Source organism: Charadrius vociferus, unplaced genomic scaffold (genome assembly GCF_000708025.1).
Source record: "Charadrius vociferus isolate BGI_N301 unplaced genomic scaffold, ASM70802v2 scaffold477, whole genome shotgun sequence".
NCBI lineage: Eukaryota > Metazoa > Chordata > Aves > Charadriiformes > Charadriidae > Charadrius > Charadrius vociferus.
The window spans coordinates 134,538-153,460 of NW_009649449.1; the positions used below are offsets into that span (position 1 = coordinate 134,538).

The window sequence follows — 18,923 nt, forward strand, 5'->3', positions numbered from 1 at the left end:
GTGGAATTAGCTTACATCATTTCATAACAAAAAACAGTGCAAAAAAACAAATGGAAAGGTAAGTCGCTACCATTGGAATGGCTCACAGTAAGTTAACAATTCAAAACTGCATAATTAACACTGCACAGGAAACCATGAGGCAGGGGAGAATGCCCCATACTACCCCCTAACTTTTGCCATCGATACTAATCCAGTTCTTGGTTACTATTCCTTTAGTGTTGCTCCGAGTAAAAGGTTACAGGCACCTATGTTAGAAGAAAGTTTCTCAGTAAATCACCAAGCAGCCAGAGCCAGAGTAGAAGCAGTTAGTGTGTTGTTAGAAAGGAATTAAGTGATTAAAGTGTGAGAACAAGACTGATTCAACAGAAGCTTCTTGGCATCAGTCCTTAGCAGAAGGGAAATCCTGCATCCCCAAACGTCACGTGAACTTGTAATTCCCTTTCTGCAAGCTACATAACAGTGATTGCACACAGAGATTTCCCTTTAGAGCAGCTGACGGGGTCACCCACCATCCTTATTTAAAACTTCTTTACTGAAAGAGTCAAAGGGGGGTGTTTTCCAGCTAAAACATTTGAATAAGATAGATGCATAGGCAGAGCAGACAGTGCTGACAGCTGGCTGAAGGCAAGTGGCCTTCTCATGGGGAAGCACAGCTGGTGCTCAGACAAACCTTGACAAGATTTTTCAGCCTGTCTTGTCTGGATTGCCTAACTCCAGGCCCCAGTAGCAATGACAAGACATCCTGCAGCAAAATATACTGCTGCAGTTTGTGTACAGAAATAAAACAGGACAAGACCAGCTCAAGGCAAACAATGTAAGGAGCCCTATTCATGTGCAGGAAGAGAAGGAACCTTCCACACACAATCACTCAACATGAGCAAGAGGAAAAAGACTTATCACGGAGAGACGTAGGGCATTCTTGACAGGTGCTCTGACAGTATGGGATTGCTAATTCCACATTAGAGTGCTCTGAAATCCCATCAAAACAGGATTCCTGCGATTTGAAACTGCCCACAAGCACAAATCCTCTGAACGAAAGATAGGTTAACACAAGCATATTTCAGATCTACAGTCCACCTTCAGGGAGTGCAAAAGGGTGCTGGAAGTTGGGATAGCTCAGTGCAAGACGAGAGCTCAGGAAACAGGCATTTTGGAAATCATCTGCAAAGACTACCCAGAGAGAACATCCTTACACTACTTACAGGGAAACAACTTGCAAGTCAAGAGGGATAGCCAATGACAATGTATCTGCTCTAAGGAATGTGCCGCACCTGTCCCAGCTAAAGAGTCCAGGTTGAAGGCACAAGATTGATACTGGCTGTTGGAAAACACTTTTGTTTTACTCTTGGAGGTTTAAGAGCTTGCATACCTTATCTGAAATGGAGCTAGGATATTCAGAAACCAGAAAAGCTATTTTAGTGGAGGAGACAAGAGCTGTTGCTGACAGTTCCACAGTAAGAAAGGAGAAAGAATGAACATTATTCCCTGTCCTTTAGATAGGTCACTTCCCAAGCAGCCCTGGAGAGCAGCCACGGTTAACAAAAGGTTCTGGGACACACACATCTTCCTTTGCAACAACTGCCATTGCACGCACTACAGCCCACTCTCCTTTGTGGAAATGGTATAAATCCATTCTTGAAAACAAAGATCTGCCCTTCCTCTGTTAATAAGGCAGCAGGTGGGAATAAAAAAGGCCTCCACATGTCAATAAAGGGGAATAAAAATTAAAAAAAAAATAAAATATCTAAGCGCTTACAAACAGCTTTGCTAAAACCAAGCTTTCCAGCTGAGCCATGCCATGCATTGTATGACAAGGACCAGCTCTACCCTAAAACTTGGCCTCAGGAACCACTTGTAAGACCAAGTTTTCTCTCAAAAAAAATCAAGAGCCTCCCATGATTCAGCTGTCTTTATTGCAAGCACAGCCAGAGAATACATCTGACCACCACCTATCTGGACTGCCAAGACAGTCTGTGAGTTCCAGCGACTTAAAGAGCCCTACATCAAGACCATGGCTGGTGCCCTGGGCACAAACCCTTCCCCTAACCCTAAGTGTAGCAGGGCTCAGCAGCCAGCAGTTTGCAGAGCAGTGCCCTGGACCAGTCAGCTTCCACAAAGTCAGTCAAAGAGGCTGCTTTAACAGAGTTAGTGTTTTGACACGTGTAAGGAAAGGGCAGAACTTCTTCAGGCTTAGTCAGGAAAATCTTCAGCATAGATGACTTCCTAAATTCAGAAAATACCATAATGTCTGATTTCCTTCTGCCACAACTCTCATCTAGCTAGTTCCTTATGGCAGACAACAGGTTAATCGGAGCTCTCAGAGGCTGTGCAGAAGCTCTTCTGGGATACATTCCCCATGCTACTTGGCCCAGCCTCTTGGCTGAGAGAATGCTCTGTGCTTTATCAAGCCAATCAGCTCTGCAGCCCCTGGAGGCACAATGCTGGCTTCCCACTGAGGGTTATCTGTATGCAAAACTCAGGAGGGCAGGTGCCTGCTGGAACAATACAGGTGCTGGCCAGGATGGTACCTGCTAAAGCAGTGAACTGGCTGCAACTGGCTTCTAAGTGCTGATTTTACCCTTACAGATATCCGGCTATTGCAGTTGCAAACATTATCCCAAACATTTTTAGAGCACAGCCAGCCCCACTTATCACCCTGCAGCAGATCCTGTCTGTCAGTCACTAGCACCACATATCCCTCCTGTATGGCAGCCTGAAGTTACACCTACTCCTCTCACAACACAGAGATAGTTCAACCAAGCCCTGAGACAGGGCATCAGTTCTATTTGCCTCCAGAAAGCAACACTTCACCATGCTCTGAACATGGGGCTCCCTAGTCTCTAACCCTAGCTGGAAATGTGTCCCTGGTTCTCACTGTTCCAGGACAAAGTGCCTACAAATGCCAAGAAATGCAAGAGTGTCAGGGTAGTGACAAAGTGGAGTGCCACAAAGTGCCTTAGAAGAGTCTCTTACAGGGAGATAATAGGAACAGTTAAGAGGGAAAAGAGATCCCCCTTCTCTGAGATGCTTTGCAAATGTATTAAATATTTATAATCCCAAACAGTAACTGGAATTGAACTGTTTTGAACTCCTGATTTGCTGAGCTGCTCTCAAAAGTCAGCTGCTGTCAAAAACATCACAGCAGGGATGTTTCCCCATGAAAGAAGAGGAGAAATTAGGAACACATGAAGCCAGAGTAGAAAAACATGGGCAAATGGGAGTACTCACAAAGAGAGGTCTATTTCCAAAGAATTGGATATTTTAACGCTGCTTTTGAGAAAAGCCATCCTCCAGAGCAGCTATTTGATAACTGCAGTATTTCCTCTCAGCCTTGACAGTGACTCCCTTCTCACACAAATAAGGCAACAGTTGCAGGAACAAGGGAGGAAGAGGAAAGGGGAGACATACAGGAGGACAGGGAAAAGATGCTGCAGTTCTCTGCACAGGACACAGTGGAGCTAGATGGTTCTTTTTTCCAACCATTAAAAAAAAAACAAAACAAAAAAAAATAGCAGAACATACAGTGTCAGGACAACATCTGATGAAAGGAGATAACCGGGGCACAGGAAAAGAAAAAACCTGGATCAAGAGTGGTCAAACCAAGTGCCTGAGATCAATCAACAGCTCTGGGCTCAGGCTGCTCCTCTAATTCTCTGGCTAGCAAGATGTTTTCCAGCTCCCCAGGCTTGATATGCATGTGAGAAGCCAAATGGCACGTCTTGGGCCTTGTGGGGTCCAAGCAGAATGCGAGCGCGTGTGCAGGCTTGGAAGAGGGAGGTAGCCACACCGACAGTGGGGCAGGGTGGGCAAGGGCATCAAATGGTCTGATAGTGTTGTCTCAGTCTTGCCTGCAGAAATTCGTGGGTCAGGTTGTGCCGAGTGATTATCCCAACAATCTTAAAGAAGAAGAAGAAAAGAGGAAAAAACATACAAGTCAATATCACAGATGTGCCACTAAGAGACGTGCATGGTAGAGCTGTTCCTTCCAACCCCCAACAAAGAGGGAATCTGCAAGCAGTTCTTAACCAATGGTGAGTTAGAGTGGGGTCAAGTTCAAATCTTGCCAAAACAACCCCCCTCCCTCTCCCAGCACTTATCTACAGGCAAGACACTGCTTTAACTACACCCAAACAGACAGGTTAACTGCTGCTATCACGTCTGGACACAGCAGTAATTACCCCTGCCAATGAAGGGAAATCCTGCCCACGTTACACAGCATACAGATGTAACTAAATCCTTTGGAAAATGAAAACTACAACTGGAAGTAAGAAAGCTGAGACATTTCTGGTATGCTACATGACATGACTGCAGATAGCTGGTATCAGATACATTCTAGGAAGCTCTAAAGACCAAAACAGAGAAACGGTAAAGACTAGCTAAGTGGGGACTGCACACCGGCCATCATTAGCTGGCAGGTAACAAAAAGGACTCTCTCCCAGCCTGCTGGGGAAACAGTCAAACCACATGTTTCAGCTGATGAAACACCTCAGTGATTTTACACATCAAAAGAGTTTAGAACTAGGCTGCTCTCTCGTACTGCAAGAGCATCCTGAACTAAACATGGCACGAGGCAGAATCTCTTGTTTTCAACCAACAGGCTCTACAGAGTAGCTATTAGTAAGAGGCAGAAAAAGCACTGCTGTCTCATAGGGACAGACCAGTTCAGGCTTAACGGAAACAGTTTCTCACTATATTTGTAGGAAGTTACTGACACCTACTGACTATTCCTGAGCATTGTAGATGGCAAAGAGACAAGTACAGTGAATCAAGAACAAACCATTCAAAGACTCCTTTATTTTGCTGCTCCTATCACTAGGAACAGAATGCAAATTCCCTTTCAGCTGAAAAACTTCCTGCCCCAACACACAGGAAATTCTGCTCTTGGCCTTGAATAAAGCTGTCAAAAAGGAAGCCAAATTAGCAGCCTCTGATGAGCTCAAGGTCTCTCAACAGGTACAAGACAGTACGAGCTTCCACATGCTGCCAACCTGAGACAGGAGAGAGACTGCATGTCCTGCCCTTTGCACGGAAAGCGGGAAGCAGGCTTGGACACAAAAGATGGTAACAAAGTCACAGTAATCAAGAATGCTTCAGGGCCTTAAAGAAGATCACATTCTAATCTTTTTAAGCATTTCCGTTTCATGTTAAAAGAGATCTTAATTCTCCCAAAGTTGGAAAGCATTGCAAAAAACACAGTGGCATCCTTGCTCAGCCAAGACAAAATGGAGATAAGGACTCACCTCTCCAACTGCGTTCACAACTGGTAAATGCCTGAGTCCCATTGTCCTGAACAGGTTGAAGACTTGTGACACATGAGTGTTTGGAGAGACAGCAAAGGGTGATGGGTTCATGTATGGGGTGACATCCTAAGAAAGAAAAACATTTATATTATTTACAAGAGGCATTTTCACTATCTTTGCAAATCACTAACAAGAAATTCCTACAAATTCTCTAATCCACTGATCTCTGGACAGGGTACTGGACTGTGGGCACCATCTATTTCTCCACAAATATGAAGTTATTTCAGGAATCTGAATTTGTCACATTTTGTTTGAACCCTGCAACCCATGATCTTAAGAGCCCAACGCTGCAGAAAGCCTCTGAGCAGGATAAATGCAGGTCCATGAAAATAAGAATGTATATTAAATTAATTAATTTGGCCTACACAGCAACCTTTCTGTCACAAAGACAGTGACATGCCTGCCACTGACTGAGCTTGCCAGCACACAGAGTTCCAAATAGGTATCAGCAGCTTGCCTGTCTGATCTCTCAGGCAGGAGTCTAATCTAGAAGGAAGCGTCTTATTCCGAACATAAACTGAACTAGACAGGCAGCGTCTTATTCTGAACATAAAGCACCTGTATGTGATGTTACTTCATAGCAGGTATGAGGATTGTTCCACATGCAGACAAGGCTGACTGAATACATGAGAAGTACAGGATGTTAGTCACTGCACCCCAGGGTAGACTTAAACGTGCTCTCAGCTTTTTTTAAAGTTTTGGGGCAGTCCTAAACATGTATCAGAAAACACTGTCATACTGCAGTGCATCTCTTACCACTATCATGCGAGGGTTCAGCAACGTGAGGTCCAGGTCATGAATATCTGGATAGCGGGGGTAATCCTCTGACATCTCTGCATGGGACAGACGAGGCTGACTTGCACTCTGCAATTAGAACAAATCCCACTGAATCGATGTGTCACCATCCCAGATAGTATATGGGCTGCAAGCAGCACAGCAAACAGTGCCTCCCAGTCACTCACCCAGACCTCCTTCTCCTCCCATGCCTGCACACACAACTTGTGCAGAGGTACTCCTAGCAGCTCACCTCAGAATGCAGCAGCGCACTCCCAAACCTATGCAGGCATTTAGCTGAGAGCGCAACAGATCTGCTCTCCAGCCTCTGAGAGGTCTACGCTCAACAGTGGAGGACAGCAACCAATCAGCCTTGTGAAAGATGGACCTCAAACACAAATGTTCTTACTGACCTCAGTGATACAGCTGACACTCTCCTGCTAAGCCCTTGACATGCAGCAGGAAAAAACACACAGTATATACTGCTGGTTGCTCTATTTGTATTTAATATATGCCCTCTGTTCACCAGTTCTGACAGGATTGCACCTTTATGCAACAAATAAGTCTATTGTTTTATTTTTAAACAGTAGCTGTCCTCTTTTACTGGGGGTGCTTAAACAGAAATTAAATTCTCCTTATTCTAGAGCTGCAAAGGAGAATTCACGTTATCCATCCACAGCTTTTAAAACACAGATGCATTCCTTGTAAAAACGGGTAGATTCTTTTTGGCAGCCCATAAATATTGTTCCCAACCTTCTCAGCCAAGAGGGTAGGGATGCCTCTGCTACAATTCCTGATTAGAAAGAGACTCACCGACTGGCTCTCAGAGTAACAAACACCCCTGACAAGGAGGGTGACAAGCTGTGAGCGCAAGATCAAGCCATGGAAGGTCAAAGGTCTGAAGCGTTCCTCCATGGTCCACTCTTCACTGGGAGACTGGTCAGGGTACAGGTTGGGGTAGGGAGTGTATCTGTGACAGATTTAACATGTTATAAGTTGCATGAACTTAAGGACAGACACAAACCCCCGCCTCCAAAACAACAACAGCTATTTCAGCTCTTTGCAGCCTTCTCCTGAGCATTTCAGGGACTCTTGCTGGAGACAGGCAAGCTTGTTCTCCACCAAACAAAATTGCAGGGAGGGGTCAAGAGCCACTACCATGGACAGAGTGTAAGAACCAGAGAACGGAGAGTTTCCTAACCCTCAATTTCAAATCACTTGCTATTAAAGCAATTTTCAGTGCCAAATTATTCAGATTCTAATAAAAGCTGAAGCATCTGGCAAAACATCAGGGCCAGGACTCCACTCATAGAAGTGACAATCATGAGGCTAGAAACTGATCCACTAGACTGGGCTTCTGCTTGGAAGCAACTGCAATACAAACTTGGTGACTCAGCCCAGTTACCAGAAAGGTGGTATCAGTATTATGGCACCAAGTCATTAGCTCCTCTCTTGGAAGAAGTGAGCTTTGCAGAGCCCTCAGGTTTTTGCAGATCAGAGGGCATCAATTTCTACAGAAGAGGTATTTCCCCAGGTATTCTATCCTCTCCCGGAAATACTTCTGGATAGGTGTTTGAAGGAAATTTAAATTAACAGGTTGGATGCCATCAAGCCATTAGCCTAGGAACTCAGTCACAGGTGTGAGCCCCGGCTGATGAGACCTGACAAGTCACTTCTAAAACATGGATAGTAGCACTGTTTCCTCTGACACATGGAATGACAGGGACTGTACGAAGCATCACAACACATCTCAAAGTATGGAAACACCCTATTTCCATACGTTTGTGCCTACCAGGAACTCACCTTCTCTCTAGCATCTGTTGCAACAGATCCTCCTTTTCTGGTGGCTCCTCCGTTGCTATGTGCTCATCACACATGTTACGCAGTTCACTTGAAGGGTAGGATTTCATGGACTGGCTACGCTTGCGCTGCTCTCCAGCTCGGGTGAGGATGCTAGATTTCTAGATACAACAAATAATTTTCAGATATCTACTAAGCTGGTCAACAGTTACCCAGGAGCAACTATGAACTACTTGATCATAGTCACCAGATAAAGTGTTCCTTAGCCAGCGTTGCTGCAGTACTTGTAAGAACAGCCAACAGGACTGTACTCTCCTTGGACAGAGAACCTAGAGTTTAGGAACTCAGGTACCCTTTTTTGCTAGAGCCTGAGTATGCCACAAGCACATTCATTACTCATTCCGACCTTAATTTTAAGTTTCCCAAGAGACCAAAGTATCTGCCCCAATACCCCTCCTACAAAGGAGAGAAGAATTTAGGCACCTATTACTGAACTCAATGGTGGGTTCAGTACTTCAGTGACAAATCCAAACTTTTTCTGTGTCTATCCTAAACAGGTTACTTAGTCCTCTTAACTTTTGCCTCTAGGAATGCAGCCTGCTCTTCCTACCATAAGTCAGAGAATGGAATGCAATTTTGTATTGTAGTAGCTGCTTATCTCTGACCTGGATTCTGCACTGACAAAAGCCTAAGTAACAAAATAAAGGGCCTTCCACTTGCAAAACAAAGCTCTTTACCCTTCAACTTATCAAACAAGCAACTTCTTACCTTGAATTTGATGTTGTTACTTATCAGCTGATTTCCCTTCATGAACTCCCTCTCGTTGCCCCGGTTCTCAGTCACTACAGGGAAGGCATGATGGACAGTGGTGCGCAGGATGCTAACAAGGGACTGGATCCTGGTGTGTGGGTAGACATATGTCAGGTTGGGTTCCATGATGTCGCTGGCTCGTAGTCTGAGGAAAGAGAAATCCAAGATTGCTGCATGCATCATATGTCAGCAACAGAAGCCCAACGATGGACAAACAAGGAAACAAACCAGTCCCAAAACAAGATCCTGAGAAGGAGCCTGCTGCAGTTTACTCTGCCAGTTCCTTGTAACTGTGTGCTCACCTTCACTGAGTTATTAGTAGTGCTGGCACAATTTATTCTTTAATTTTTTTTTTTTAAACATAACATTGCGTAAATTATGCACTATAGGCAAGGAAAAAGATTCCAACTTATAACACAGAAAGTGTTTAAACACTACTGGGAAAAGACGACAGGTGGGAAGAAGATGAAATTCTGCAAGCAGCAAAGTCCAGTGGAACATTTTCACAGAGTTCTTGATGAACCTCATAAATCTGCTCCTCAGATCTCCACCCATCCACCCCTCCTCAGAAAGGGCTCCAGCACCTCTTTCCTGCTGCAGGCCTGATGCACAATTCCCAATTCCTCCCACAGCAGTCCTCCTCACAGCTGCTCCTCAGAGCAGCCAGATTCGTTGGAGATGAAGCATCATTCCCCCACAATACTGCATTCCTTTCCGAGCAAGAACCCCACCACAGTCTCTAACCCACAGCCCTGCCAAGAAGAGCAGCCTTACTTATCCATTTCCACCTCTGTTTCCCACTCCAGAAGAGGCACTCCTCGCAAGTTCACATGGATGTCATAGATGCCTTTGTTGAAAAAGTCTCCTGTCCATTTGGCTACCTGCAGAGCAAACAGAAGGTCTACTGAGTTGTTGCTCCAAGTACAAGACTCCTTGGCTTATCATAGCCCTGGAAGGAACAGAGATTCAGGTCCAGCACATGTTCAAGCAGACTGCAAGAAGCCTGAGCTGAGACCCTGCACTCACCATGAGGGTGATCATTATTGGGAGCCCATAGGTGATCTCATTGGTGGATTCAATTAGGATGACAGTCAGGCTAATTGTCATGCGGACCACTCCTCCCAGGAATGCTGCTGCCCCAATCAGTGCAAAGGTTCCTGAGTAGATGTGATCCAGGCCAATGTAGCTAGGAAAAAATACAGAGCCCGGAGATTAGAATAACCTGACTGAGAGCTCATCATCCGTCTGCAGCACATCTCTCGCACACATACGCACACTCAATGCACCTTTTGAGGAGGTTGGCGACCAGGCGTCCGAAGGCAGCCCCACAAAGCAGTGATGGTACAAAAAGACCACTGGGCACAGAGATCCCGTATGTCCAGCAGGAGAGTAAGAAATAGAGAAGGAAGAACAAGGACAGTGTGACTGGGCTGAAAGTACCTGCAACACAAGAAGAATCATGACTAAAGGTGCACAGGTCTGTTGGACAAAGCCTGTAGTCTTGCGCCATCCACCCCTCCACTCACAGCCAGCTCATCTCACAACAGCTCCTTAGTGTCCCAGTCCAAACACACATGAAGACAATGAATAAGTGAAAAAGAGAGGGAAAGCAGGCCTTTCTTGCCATGGAGGAGGCTTTCACCTATTGTACTAGTAGTCCCCCAGAGCCATGAAGGTCTGAAGATGCTCTTAGCCTTGTGCTTCTTAGGACAAGGCTGTTTCAAGCAAGGTGAAGCTCTGAAGCCTAAGCATGGGATGGGGCACTGTCTCCCAGCTACTCACCATCCTGGTGGAAGAGCTGCAAGATAGCCGACTCCTGAGGGTTGAAGAATAGAGTGGCCATATCGTTGTAGGTTTCATTTGGGCAGAAAAAAGTTTTGATGCTTGAATTCACATCCTCTGACATACCCTAATGCAGGAGACAAAAGACACAAACAGTTAAAATCCACTCTCTCCTACGTTAGCCTTAGTGCAGAATGGGAGTAACTCCCCTGTATAGGGCTGTCAGCCCACATTTTTGGAAGTTCAGACCAAACAACAATAGCAGAGATGGGGCCTGCAACATCAATGGGCTCCCTGATTCACAGCTTGAGCTGCTTTGCCAAAGTACAAAAGCACAAAGGGCAGCTTTCATTATTACCCTAAGCTCCTGCAACTGTATGTAGGCTTTCACTGAAGTTCCGTTATGTACTACATGCCGTCAAAAGCTCATTATGTGCCTGTGCTTCTCTGGAGGGCAAATAATATGATGGGAACGAAAAATCTTCATGTAAGATTTCTCACCTGCAGGCTCAGAGTGTCATTGCCACTATGACTGGTGGAAGACATCTGCCGGCATTCCCCCAGAACCATGGAGGCTACAAAGACCACGACCGTGGTAGTCAACGACACCAGCAGGCTCTCCAAGACTCTGCAAGTACACAACAGAAACCATACACTGAAGCCACACTCAGCCCTGTAACCCAGTCTCAGCTCTGCACACAAGTTTGATAAGGTTTGAACAAGCAGTCACCACAGCTTAACATCAGAAGCAGGGGACCCTGCAAGTCAAGTTGAATTATGACTTGGTTGCCAGGGATTGCGTTAACTCCCCTTTTTAATTGCCTGCCCCAAAGAGGAGCTATTTCTGCCCACAGAACACAAAACAGTCACGATAAAAAGCTATGGGGAAGGGTTCAGTGATGAGGCTGTTCACATGGAAAGAATGTTCTGTAGATCCTTATAGGGTAAAAGTCTGGACAGGATGGGACAGGTTGATGCAGAGTCTCTCATATCTCTTTTGTAACTGCTGAAATACACTTTTTTTTTTTTTTAAACCAGGACTTCTTATTTAGGAATTGTCTTGAGCAAACAAACAGCTATTTTCCAGAATTACATGGCAATTCCCCTCTATAAATAGCACAGCTATTAGCTCACTTATGTATTTCATTAACTAAGACAATTTAAAAAAAAAAAAAGAAAAAGAAAAAGAGTGGGATCAGCTATTCCTTCCACATCTGTTTTGACAAGACATAAAAAAAATACTGCACAGAGACAAAGCTCTGGTTTGTTCAGCTATAGCCTTTATTATAAAGAGCTCCCTTCACAGCCCCTGTAAGGGGGGCTGCAGCGCTCCCTGTACCACCAGTGTAATTACAAAAATGCAGAGGGACTGTAACATCTGATTTCTGGTGTTCACTTCTAAGTTCTATGGAAGCTTTTTTTTGTGATTTCAAAAATAACAGGCCTGGGATTTCCTCCAATACCTCTCACTGGGTCTTCCAGATTGATGCTTTTGCTTTGGGACACTAAACACAGACAAGAGATCCCTGCAAAAACTCAAAAGAGAACAAATACCTGACAAGCTTTGGCTTGGGATGCACGTTCCGCATGCGGTACTTTGCAAGTCTCTTGTTCAGGCAGTTGAAGGTGGCTCCAAGAAGGCCTCCTACAATCCCCATCAGAATGAAGAAGCCCAAGTCCACAGCTGTCCAGAGGTGGCATTTCTTATCAGACTCAGAGCACTATGTGCAGAAAAGCATTAAAAGAAAAAAAAGCATCAGGATAGTTGCTGCAAATTCCTACCAACGCTTCTGTCCCCACAGCAGACCTTCAGCAGCTATGACCAAAGGGGAAGAATTCTGTCTTAAGCTATCAATGTATTGCAGCTAAATATCGACGCCCCTTCACTGAAATACAAGCATGTATTGAAAAAACAGAAGGAAACACTGAACTGACAAGAGACTGGGGCAGCTGGGGAAATAACAGCACTAAAACTTACCTTGAACTCCCCAAAGTTCAGCAGCCCAGGGAGCTGGAAAGACCCCCAACTTCCAAACTGAATCCCAGAGCGGAAAAAATTCAGGGTGAAGGTGGCAGCCATGGAACAGAAAAGCTGAGGAAGTAAAAAGAAGGAAGAATTAAACACTCCTCAAATTCAGATTGGCAGAGCCAGGTCTTCCTTGAGACTTATGTCTGGGGAAGGGAATCTCAGAGCCTTCTCAAGCTTTAGGAAAACAGTTCTACTGAGGTTTAACACCCATTCCCTGCTGCAAAAGAGAGCAGGACTCGAATGGACTACTATACTCATCTGATTTGGTTTCCGACACAAGAAGTTAGGACTTTCACCTAGTAATTCTTGCAGCAAAAGCTCTTTTTTTTTTTTCTGTTAGATATGCTAATTTGCAGTTGTAAGTCAATTACAAGACACTAACGCAGCTTGTTTAGAGATGAAATTGAGGTCTTAACTGGCTCCGAGATAGTTGCTATCTTGGCAAATCCCCTGGCTCCTTTTATCCCCACTGAGAAAGAGCAGACTAACTCAATCCCATCCCATTTTTTATGCATTTGGCATAAAAAATGAAAAAAAAAAGAAATCCAATAAATTTTTAAAATACTGTCTACTTCATGAAAGTAGGCACTATAGGCAGAGAAATCAGCAACCTGAAGGCACATGGCATTGCTGCAATACAGCTCCCTAAGGCAGAAAGAAATCTAGCTCCTCCCTACTCTGTCTGCTCCCAAAGGATTGGGCTGCAAAGAGCCCAGGCACAAAAGCCCTTTCTCCCAGGTACACTAATTCTGCTGCCTGAGTTGGCCCATAGTTCCGGATAGTACCAGACTCATCTCTGCTCTTGATTTGTAGTAATTCTGGAGCACTCAGAGCAGACAATCTCCCTCCTGGCAGGAAAGCTCAGGAGGAGACAGGATAATCTGAACGCCCTCACAGACAAGCCCTCCCAAACGTCCTGCTCATGGAAGAGACACACAGAAAGAGCCAGAGTCATTACTCACCACTTTCCATGTAAGTCCCTGGTTCCAGAAGGAGGAACCTTCTTCCAAGCTGAAAAGAGTGCCCCCAATTGGGGCTCCAAAGGCAGCCGCAACCCCTGCAGCAGCTCCAGCAGATACAAAATCCCTTTTATCCCTGAAATGAAGAGGAAAACAATCTCAGTTCAGCAAAGTAGAGCTCTGGAGGTGCTTAGGTTCTGCAAAGGAAGAGACCATTCCCATCTATGGATATATCCCAGGGATAGAGGAGTGACAGCTGGGAGAAGTGCTGGCCAGTGTATGAGGAACCACCCCACACTGTGGGGCTCCAGCATCACTTGAAAGAATTACAGAGAGGGAAGGGCAAGATTTTGTTCACATTCAGATGAACCAGCCTTCTCTGTAGTATATCCTTGTCATAAGTGGTGAATAACTGAGCTTGTTCCCAACAATGAAGCCATTTACCCATTCAGATTAAAGGTTTTAAATGGGTAGAGATTTGCTGAGTAGTACAAGAGAACATCAGTGAACATGGAGACCAGAGTAGAGCAGCATGGAAGAGACAAGTCCTGGTGTTGTCTTGCTGCAGAATGAAACTGTACAATACTAGAGAGAAAACGAAAAACTGACCAACTGACTCATCCCAGCCCAACACCCTTCTCCCAAGGAAGTCGGCTCACTCATCCTCCTCTCCCCTCCTCCACATCCTGGGTACAGTACCTGTCACTGCGGAAATAGGGAAAGTTAAATTGGATCTTCCTCAAAGAGATGCTCTGGAACTACAAACAAAATAGATTTAGAAACGTAGGAGACAGTAACTTACTCCTCACAGTACTCTTAACAAAGCAGCAATGTGACCGGGCCAGTGACCCAGGCCAGCACTAACCTGTGGCAAACCTGCACCCACGACAGCACCACTGTGAATCATTGGACCCTCCTTCCCGACAAAAAGGCCTGAAAAAACAGGACTGATGAGACACACACTCCCCCAGCTCTCTCCCTTGATGTCAATGCCAGGAGAGATCAGCTCACCACTCCCATGCCATGGCACAGTCCCCTGTGTGAAGCCTGCAGCTCTTCCCTCAAGGTGAAGGAAGGTGCTGACCCCTGCCCACTCAACACCCGAAATATTTGTGAAGACTTGCACAGACTGCAATCCAAGTGGGCGGAACCATTCAAAGACAGCTGTTAAAAGGACTCTGAACTCTCTGGGTTACTCTGCCCTGCTGCCTAGAACATAGCCTCCTTCAGGCTGCTCTAGACAATGTGTTCTGGAGAATTCTCACGTCTCCCTCTTGGACTGAGCCACAAAGAGACACTTCTAACCAGCCTACCCAGAAAGGTACTTGTTTCCCCAATAGTCCTGATCCTTCTGTTTATTTCTACTCTATATATACATTCAGGGCTCATCACTGCTCCAGCCCATCAAAATCATTTTACTGGAAAGGCAGGAGAAGCTTTTTGTGCCCTATGTACAGCAGGGACAGCATTTCCCGCCCCCTTCAGTGATTCCTTACCCCAACAAGATTGAGACACCACAGCTCTTCTTACCTCCTGCCACACTGAAGAGCACTCCCATGGCTTTGCACACCACCGTCCGGAGACGCACAACACCTGGAACCTTTACCCCATTGAGGTAGCACTTAATTTCAGGAATTCCTGATCCAGCTGCTACAGGCTGCAGAAAAGAAACACTGATGCTGTGCTGCATCAATTTCATAGCTGACCAACAATATCTCATCAGAGAGCACAGCAAGCAACCAAGAGATCCTGCTTAGCTAAATCAATTAGCACTGTGAAGCTAGTTTAATGTCTTGGGGCAGAAAGTGCCTCCAGCAAGAAGGAAGCTTCTTACCCAGGACCTGTGTGAGAGCAAAGGGAGGCTGTGTGAGGAGAAGCAGTGGACCTAAGTCTTACTTGGATCAGGACCAGAAGACTGGCAAGAAAAACAAAGGTCAGGTTGAACCCTAGCAGCTCCAGCAAGGACACGGCAAGACAGCCTTTCTCAGTGCATTCTTCCACTGCTGCAGGGACAGTCAAGGAAAACAACAACAACATTACCCCCACCAACACACAATCATTCAGTACTGTGTGGGGGTCCCCTACTGGCATCAGGAGCCAAGCCTGCACTTCCTAATCCAGCCAGGGCAGCTGACACAACCCATCAGGAAGTCAGGCTTCCTTTTCAGAGCTCAAGATTGAGCTACAAGGAAGGGGAAACATTTATTCTTTCAGTGATTAGCCTTCACATACGTACATGATACTCGAACCATTTTTTTATTTCAAGGGCTGAATTACACAGGCAAGTTGAAAACTTCATTAATCATCAACAACATGGCAGCAGTCTGAGAATCAGCTGTTCTGAGCAATACATGGCAACAGAAAGAAAAAGGTCACATGAATCAAACAGAAACCCATACACTAGGTAAAAGATACAGCTTTGTACCACCTGGAACTTGAGCTGGGTAAAGAGTCGTACAAAGAAATCCACAAAGAGACCCACCTGTGAAAAAGAAGACAGATGTGCCATCAGAAATTACCACATACAAGTAACAAAGACTACCCTCTAGTATGTCCTACCAGAAGTATGCACATATGGGAAGACTTCTTCTGATGAAGAAGGCAAAAGAAGCATTGTTCAGAGTAAAGTAACTTCAGAAGCTCAGATTTGCTGCCTCCCTCGTTCTCACTGGGACAGATTCATCCTAGAATTATTCCTGAAGAGACGCATTTCAGAGTACTAATCTGGTAGCATTTTTAACACCCACAACATACTTCAGTGCAAAGAAGAAAGCTGGTGTTTAACTGAGGCACGCAGTCAGCAAAGCTAATTTCAAACACTCTAGAAAGCACATGCAGTGAAGCTAGTAATGCCAAACATAAAATACAGTTCAACTGTAAATTGGCATCCTTTTTTATTAAGTGCTCACTTTGGACCAGTACTCCTGTATGCAAAATTAAAGGATTTGCCAGAATACTTTGCAAAGAAAGCACAGCAAGATCTGAAACAAAAAAAAAAAAAAGGCTTCCTGGGAAATAATCTAGCAACAGCCGTGCTTCCCAAAAAACAACTTCAGCTAGTAAGCTCTCCACTTCACGAAGGAGAACATTTCCTCCTTGGCCACTGACTTTTAAATTATTCCTGCTTGGTCTCCTGAGTTTTCCTAATTCCCCAAACAGCATGACCCTTACCAGTCCTGTGCAGACTCCAATAGCAAAAACCATCACCCACTTCACTGCTTCGTATCTCTGGGCTTTCTGTTCAGGAAGAGGATACAAAAAAAAAAAAAAAGCCAAGTCAAAGCAACATAGAAATGGGGATCAGAAAAAGGAGGTTTTGGGCTCCACAGCTCAGTTACAGCTAGAGTGGTAAATCCACAGAAGACGGTGACAACAACAAACTGAAAACAAGGAACTGAAAGTGCTGAATATCTCACTCACTTTAAACCAAAGGATCAGAACAGATGCCGAGAACTATTATCTTCATACGTATTTTTATTCTTTTCATAGAGAAACCAAGAGAGTACATAGAGTTTCTTTCATAAAGAAAAAACCCACAAAACTTCCTGCAGTCGAGATTATTTAGAATCATAGAATGGTTTGGGTTGGAAGGGATCTTTAAAGGTCATTTAGTTCCAACTCCTCTGCCATGGGCAGGGACATCTTTCACTAGATCGGGTTGCTCAAAGCCCCATCCAACCTGGCCTCGAACACCTCCAGGGATGGGGCACCCACAACTTCTCTGAGCAAATTTCTCTGGGCAATTTCCACAGTTTTGGCTCTCAAGCTAACGAAAAAGAAAGAACAAGGTCCTACCTTGTTGTCCATGCTCTCCAAAACTTCCAAGTATGGGTCATTGATACAACGATCATAATCCAAGCTCTGAAAGAATGCCAAAAAGTCAATTTAAGAGAACCAGCTGCAAGAGATTGTGCAAAAAACTATAGTTAGAAGACCTTGTTAAAGATTACAGAAGTCATTACTACCCCCACAGTAGGTTTTGCAAGCAACGGTAGGACAAATAACTCCTGTAAACAACTTCATTTAAATATTTCCAGCAGAGCCAGACCCTGAAAATCAGGAAGTGAAAGACCAGACCAATTTCACCATTCCAGACAGGGAACCAAACAGGAACACAACTGACTAATACAACTTTAATTTAAAGAAGTCACATTATAGAGAGTTAGACTTTACTTCTTTAAGCACCTCCAATTTGACAGTGCAGGGGATTACATTAGCTCTTTACATTTAACCTCTCACTACAACAGGAACACTAGGGAGTTAAAAGCAGTATAGAGTTGCCCAGTCGTACTCACAAAGTACCACTACCTTCTATCTACATCAACTTCACTTTTTCAAGCCAAGCAGAAACAGGCTAAGCTGATGACACCCATGCTGACAACAACTGCTTTAAATAGCTCAGCACCACTGTACAGACACGCAAAAAGCAAACTTCTCCTGTAAGAAGCAGGATCTGATATAAGGGAAGATCTGCTGTGAGCCAGCATGACATCAGAGATGGCAGTAAGGCAACAGTGACCAAGTAACTACAGATGCTTTCTACAGACATGAGGAAACAAGACCACTAAAGCCTACAAATCTCACATTTAAAAAGTGGAACAGTGCAGCACACTCAGAAAATGAATTTTCTCAACAGGAGTCTGACTTGAGCAGTGGATATTCAAGCCCTACTTGCAGGGCTTTAACCCAATGTATGATGAGGAGCAGTTCTTTGCAAGAACAGCAACTCTTGGTATTTCTGCTGATGCCAATGCAATCTAACTAGTGATGCATTTTGAGTATCTCCTCTGTTACAAACTCAAGTGGATCAAAACCTGTCTGCAATTCTTTCCATGTTAACTTCAATAACTGATAACAGTTAATGTCCCACCTCATAGTCTTTGCGTGGAAGGATCTCATCCTCCTCTTCATGAGTTTCTCCTAGGATTGTCTGCAAAACAAACAAATGTGGGTAAGGAAAATCATCAGGGGAATGAATGCACGTACAGGTGCTCATAAACATTGGTAGCAAACCCAAAATCAGGGCAGGCCTACACCACTACTGCTTATAAAGTCAGAGTACGGATTACCAGACCACCACTTGCTTTGGGGTAACTGTACAGGGTCTTATCTTAAAGCTTGCTGTTTAACAAGAATACACTACATTAGTTCTGTACAGGAGCTCCCTACACCATATTGAAGCAGAGTACTAAATACACATCCCAGTTTCCTTCATAGCAACAGGTTACATTAAAGCACAAACAAGAAACTCCCACAGACAGTGTTCTCCTATGCCGGGCAGCTGAGCAGAGCCCCTGCCAGAGCCACCCCAGGAGGAGCTGCACCGCAGGCCGAGGACCGGCTACAGGGGCTGGGATACCAGGCCCAACCACAGCAAACGTTGTCTGGAATACTGGGGCAGCGCGGGCCGAGGCACTGCCAATAGCGGCTGAGGCACCGGGGCCCACATGAGGCCAAAGAGCGGGGACG

The 18,923-nt window shown here is 45.0% G+C and overlaps 1 protein-coding gene across 1 annotated transcript in view; it reads right to left on the bottom strand.

Annotated features, from left to right (window-relative positions):
- Positions 1-3,568: 3,568 nt before the first annotated feature.
- CLCN6 (chloride channel, voltage-sensitive 6) overlaps positions 3,569-18,923 on the bottom strand; it is an 18,472-nt gene continuing 3,117 nt past the window's right edge. Inside the window, exons 2-24 of the mRNA XM_009889639.1 lie at positions 18,532-18,575; positions 18,325-18,384; positions 17,250-17,315; positions 16,626-16,691; positions 15,870-15,936; positions 15,351-15,457; positions 14,985-15,111; positions 14,320-14,387; positions 14,154-14,212; positions 13,458-13,590; positions 12,445-12,558; positions 12,021-12,187; positions 10,968-11,094; positions 10,467-10,593; positions 9,971-10,124; positions 9,711-9,870; positions 9,459-9,565; positions 8,643-8,829; positions 7,878-8,035; positions 6,888-7,044; positions 6,057-6,164; positions 5,241-5,366; positions 3,569-3,896 (exon numbers count right to left, since the gene is read on the bottom strand). Coding sequence (XP_009887941.1) covers positions 3,816-3,896; positions 5,241-5,366; positions 6,057-6,164; positions 6,888-7,044; positions 7,878-8,035; positions 8,643-8,829; positions 9,459-9,565; positions 9,711-9,870; positions 9,971-10,124; positions 10,467-10,593; positions 10,968-11,094; positions 12,021-12,187; positions 12,445-12,558; positions 13,458-13,590; positions 14,154-14,212; positions 14,320-14,387; positions 14,985-15,111; positions 15,351-15,457; positions 15,870-15,936; positions 16,626-16,691; positions 17,250-17,315; positions 18,325-18,384; positions 18,532-18,575 — 2,570 coding nt within the window. The 3' untranslated portion in view covers positions 3,569-3,815. The remainder of the gene's footprint in view (positions 3,897-5,240; positions 5,367-6,056; positions 6,165-6,887; positions 7,045-7,877; positions 8,036-8,642; positions 8,830-9,458; positions 9,566-9,710; positions 9,871-9,970; positions 10,125-10,466; positions 10,594-10,967; positions 11,095-12,020; positions 12,188-12,444; positions 12,559-13,457; positions 13,591-14,153; positions 14,213-14,319; positions 14,388-14,984; positions 15,112-15,350; positions 15,458-15,869; positions 15,937-16,625; positions 16,692-17,249; positions 17,316-18,324; positions 18,385-18,531; positions 18,576-18,923) is intronic.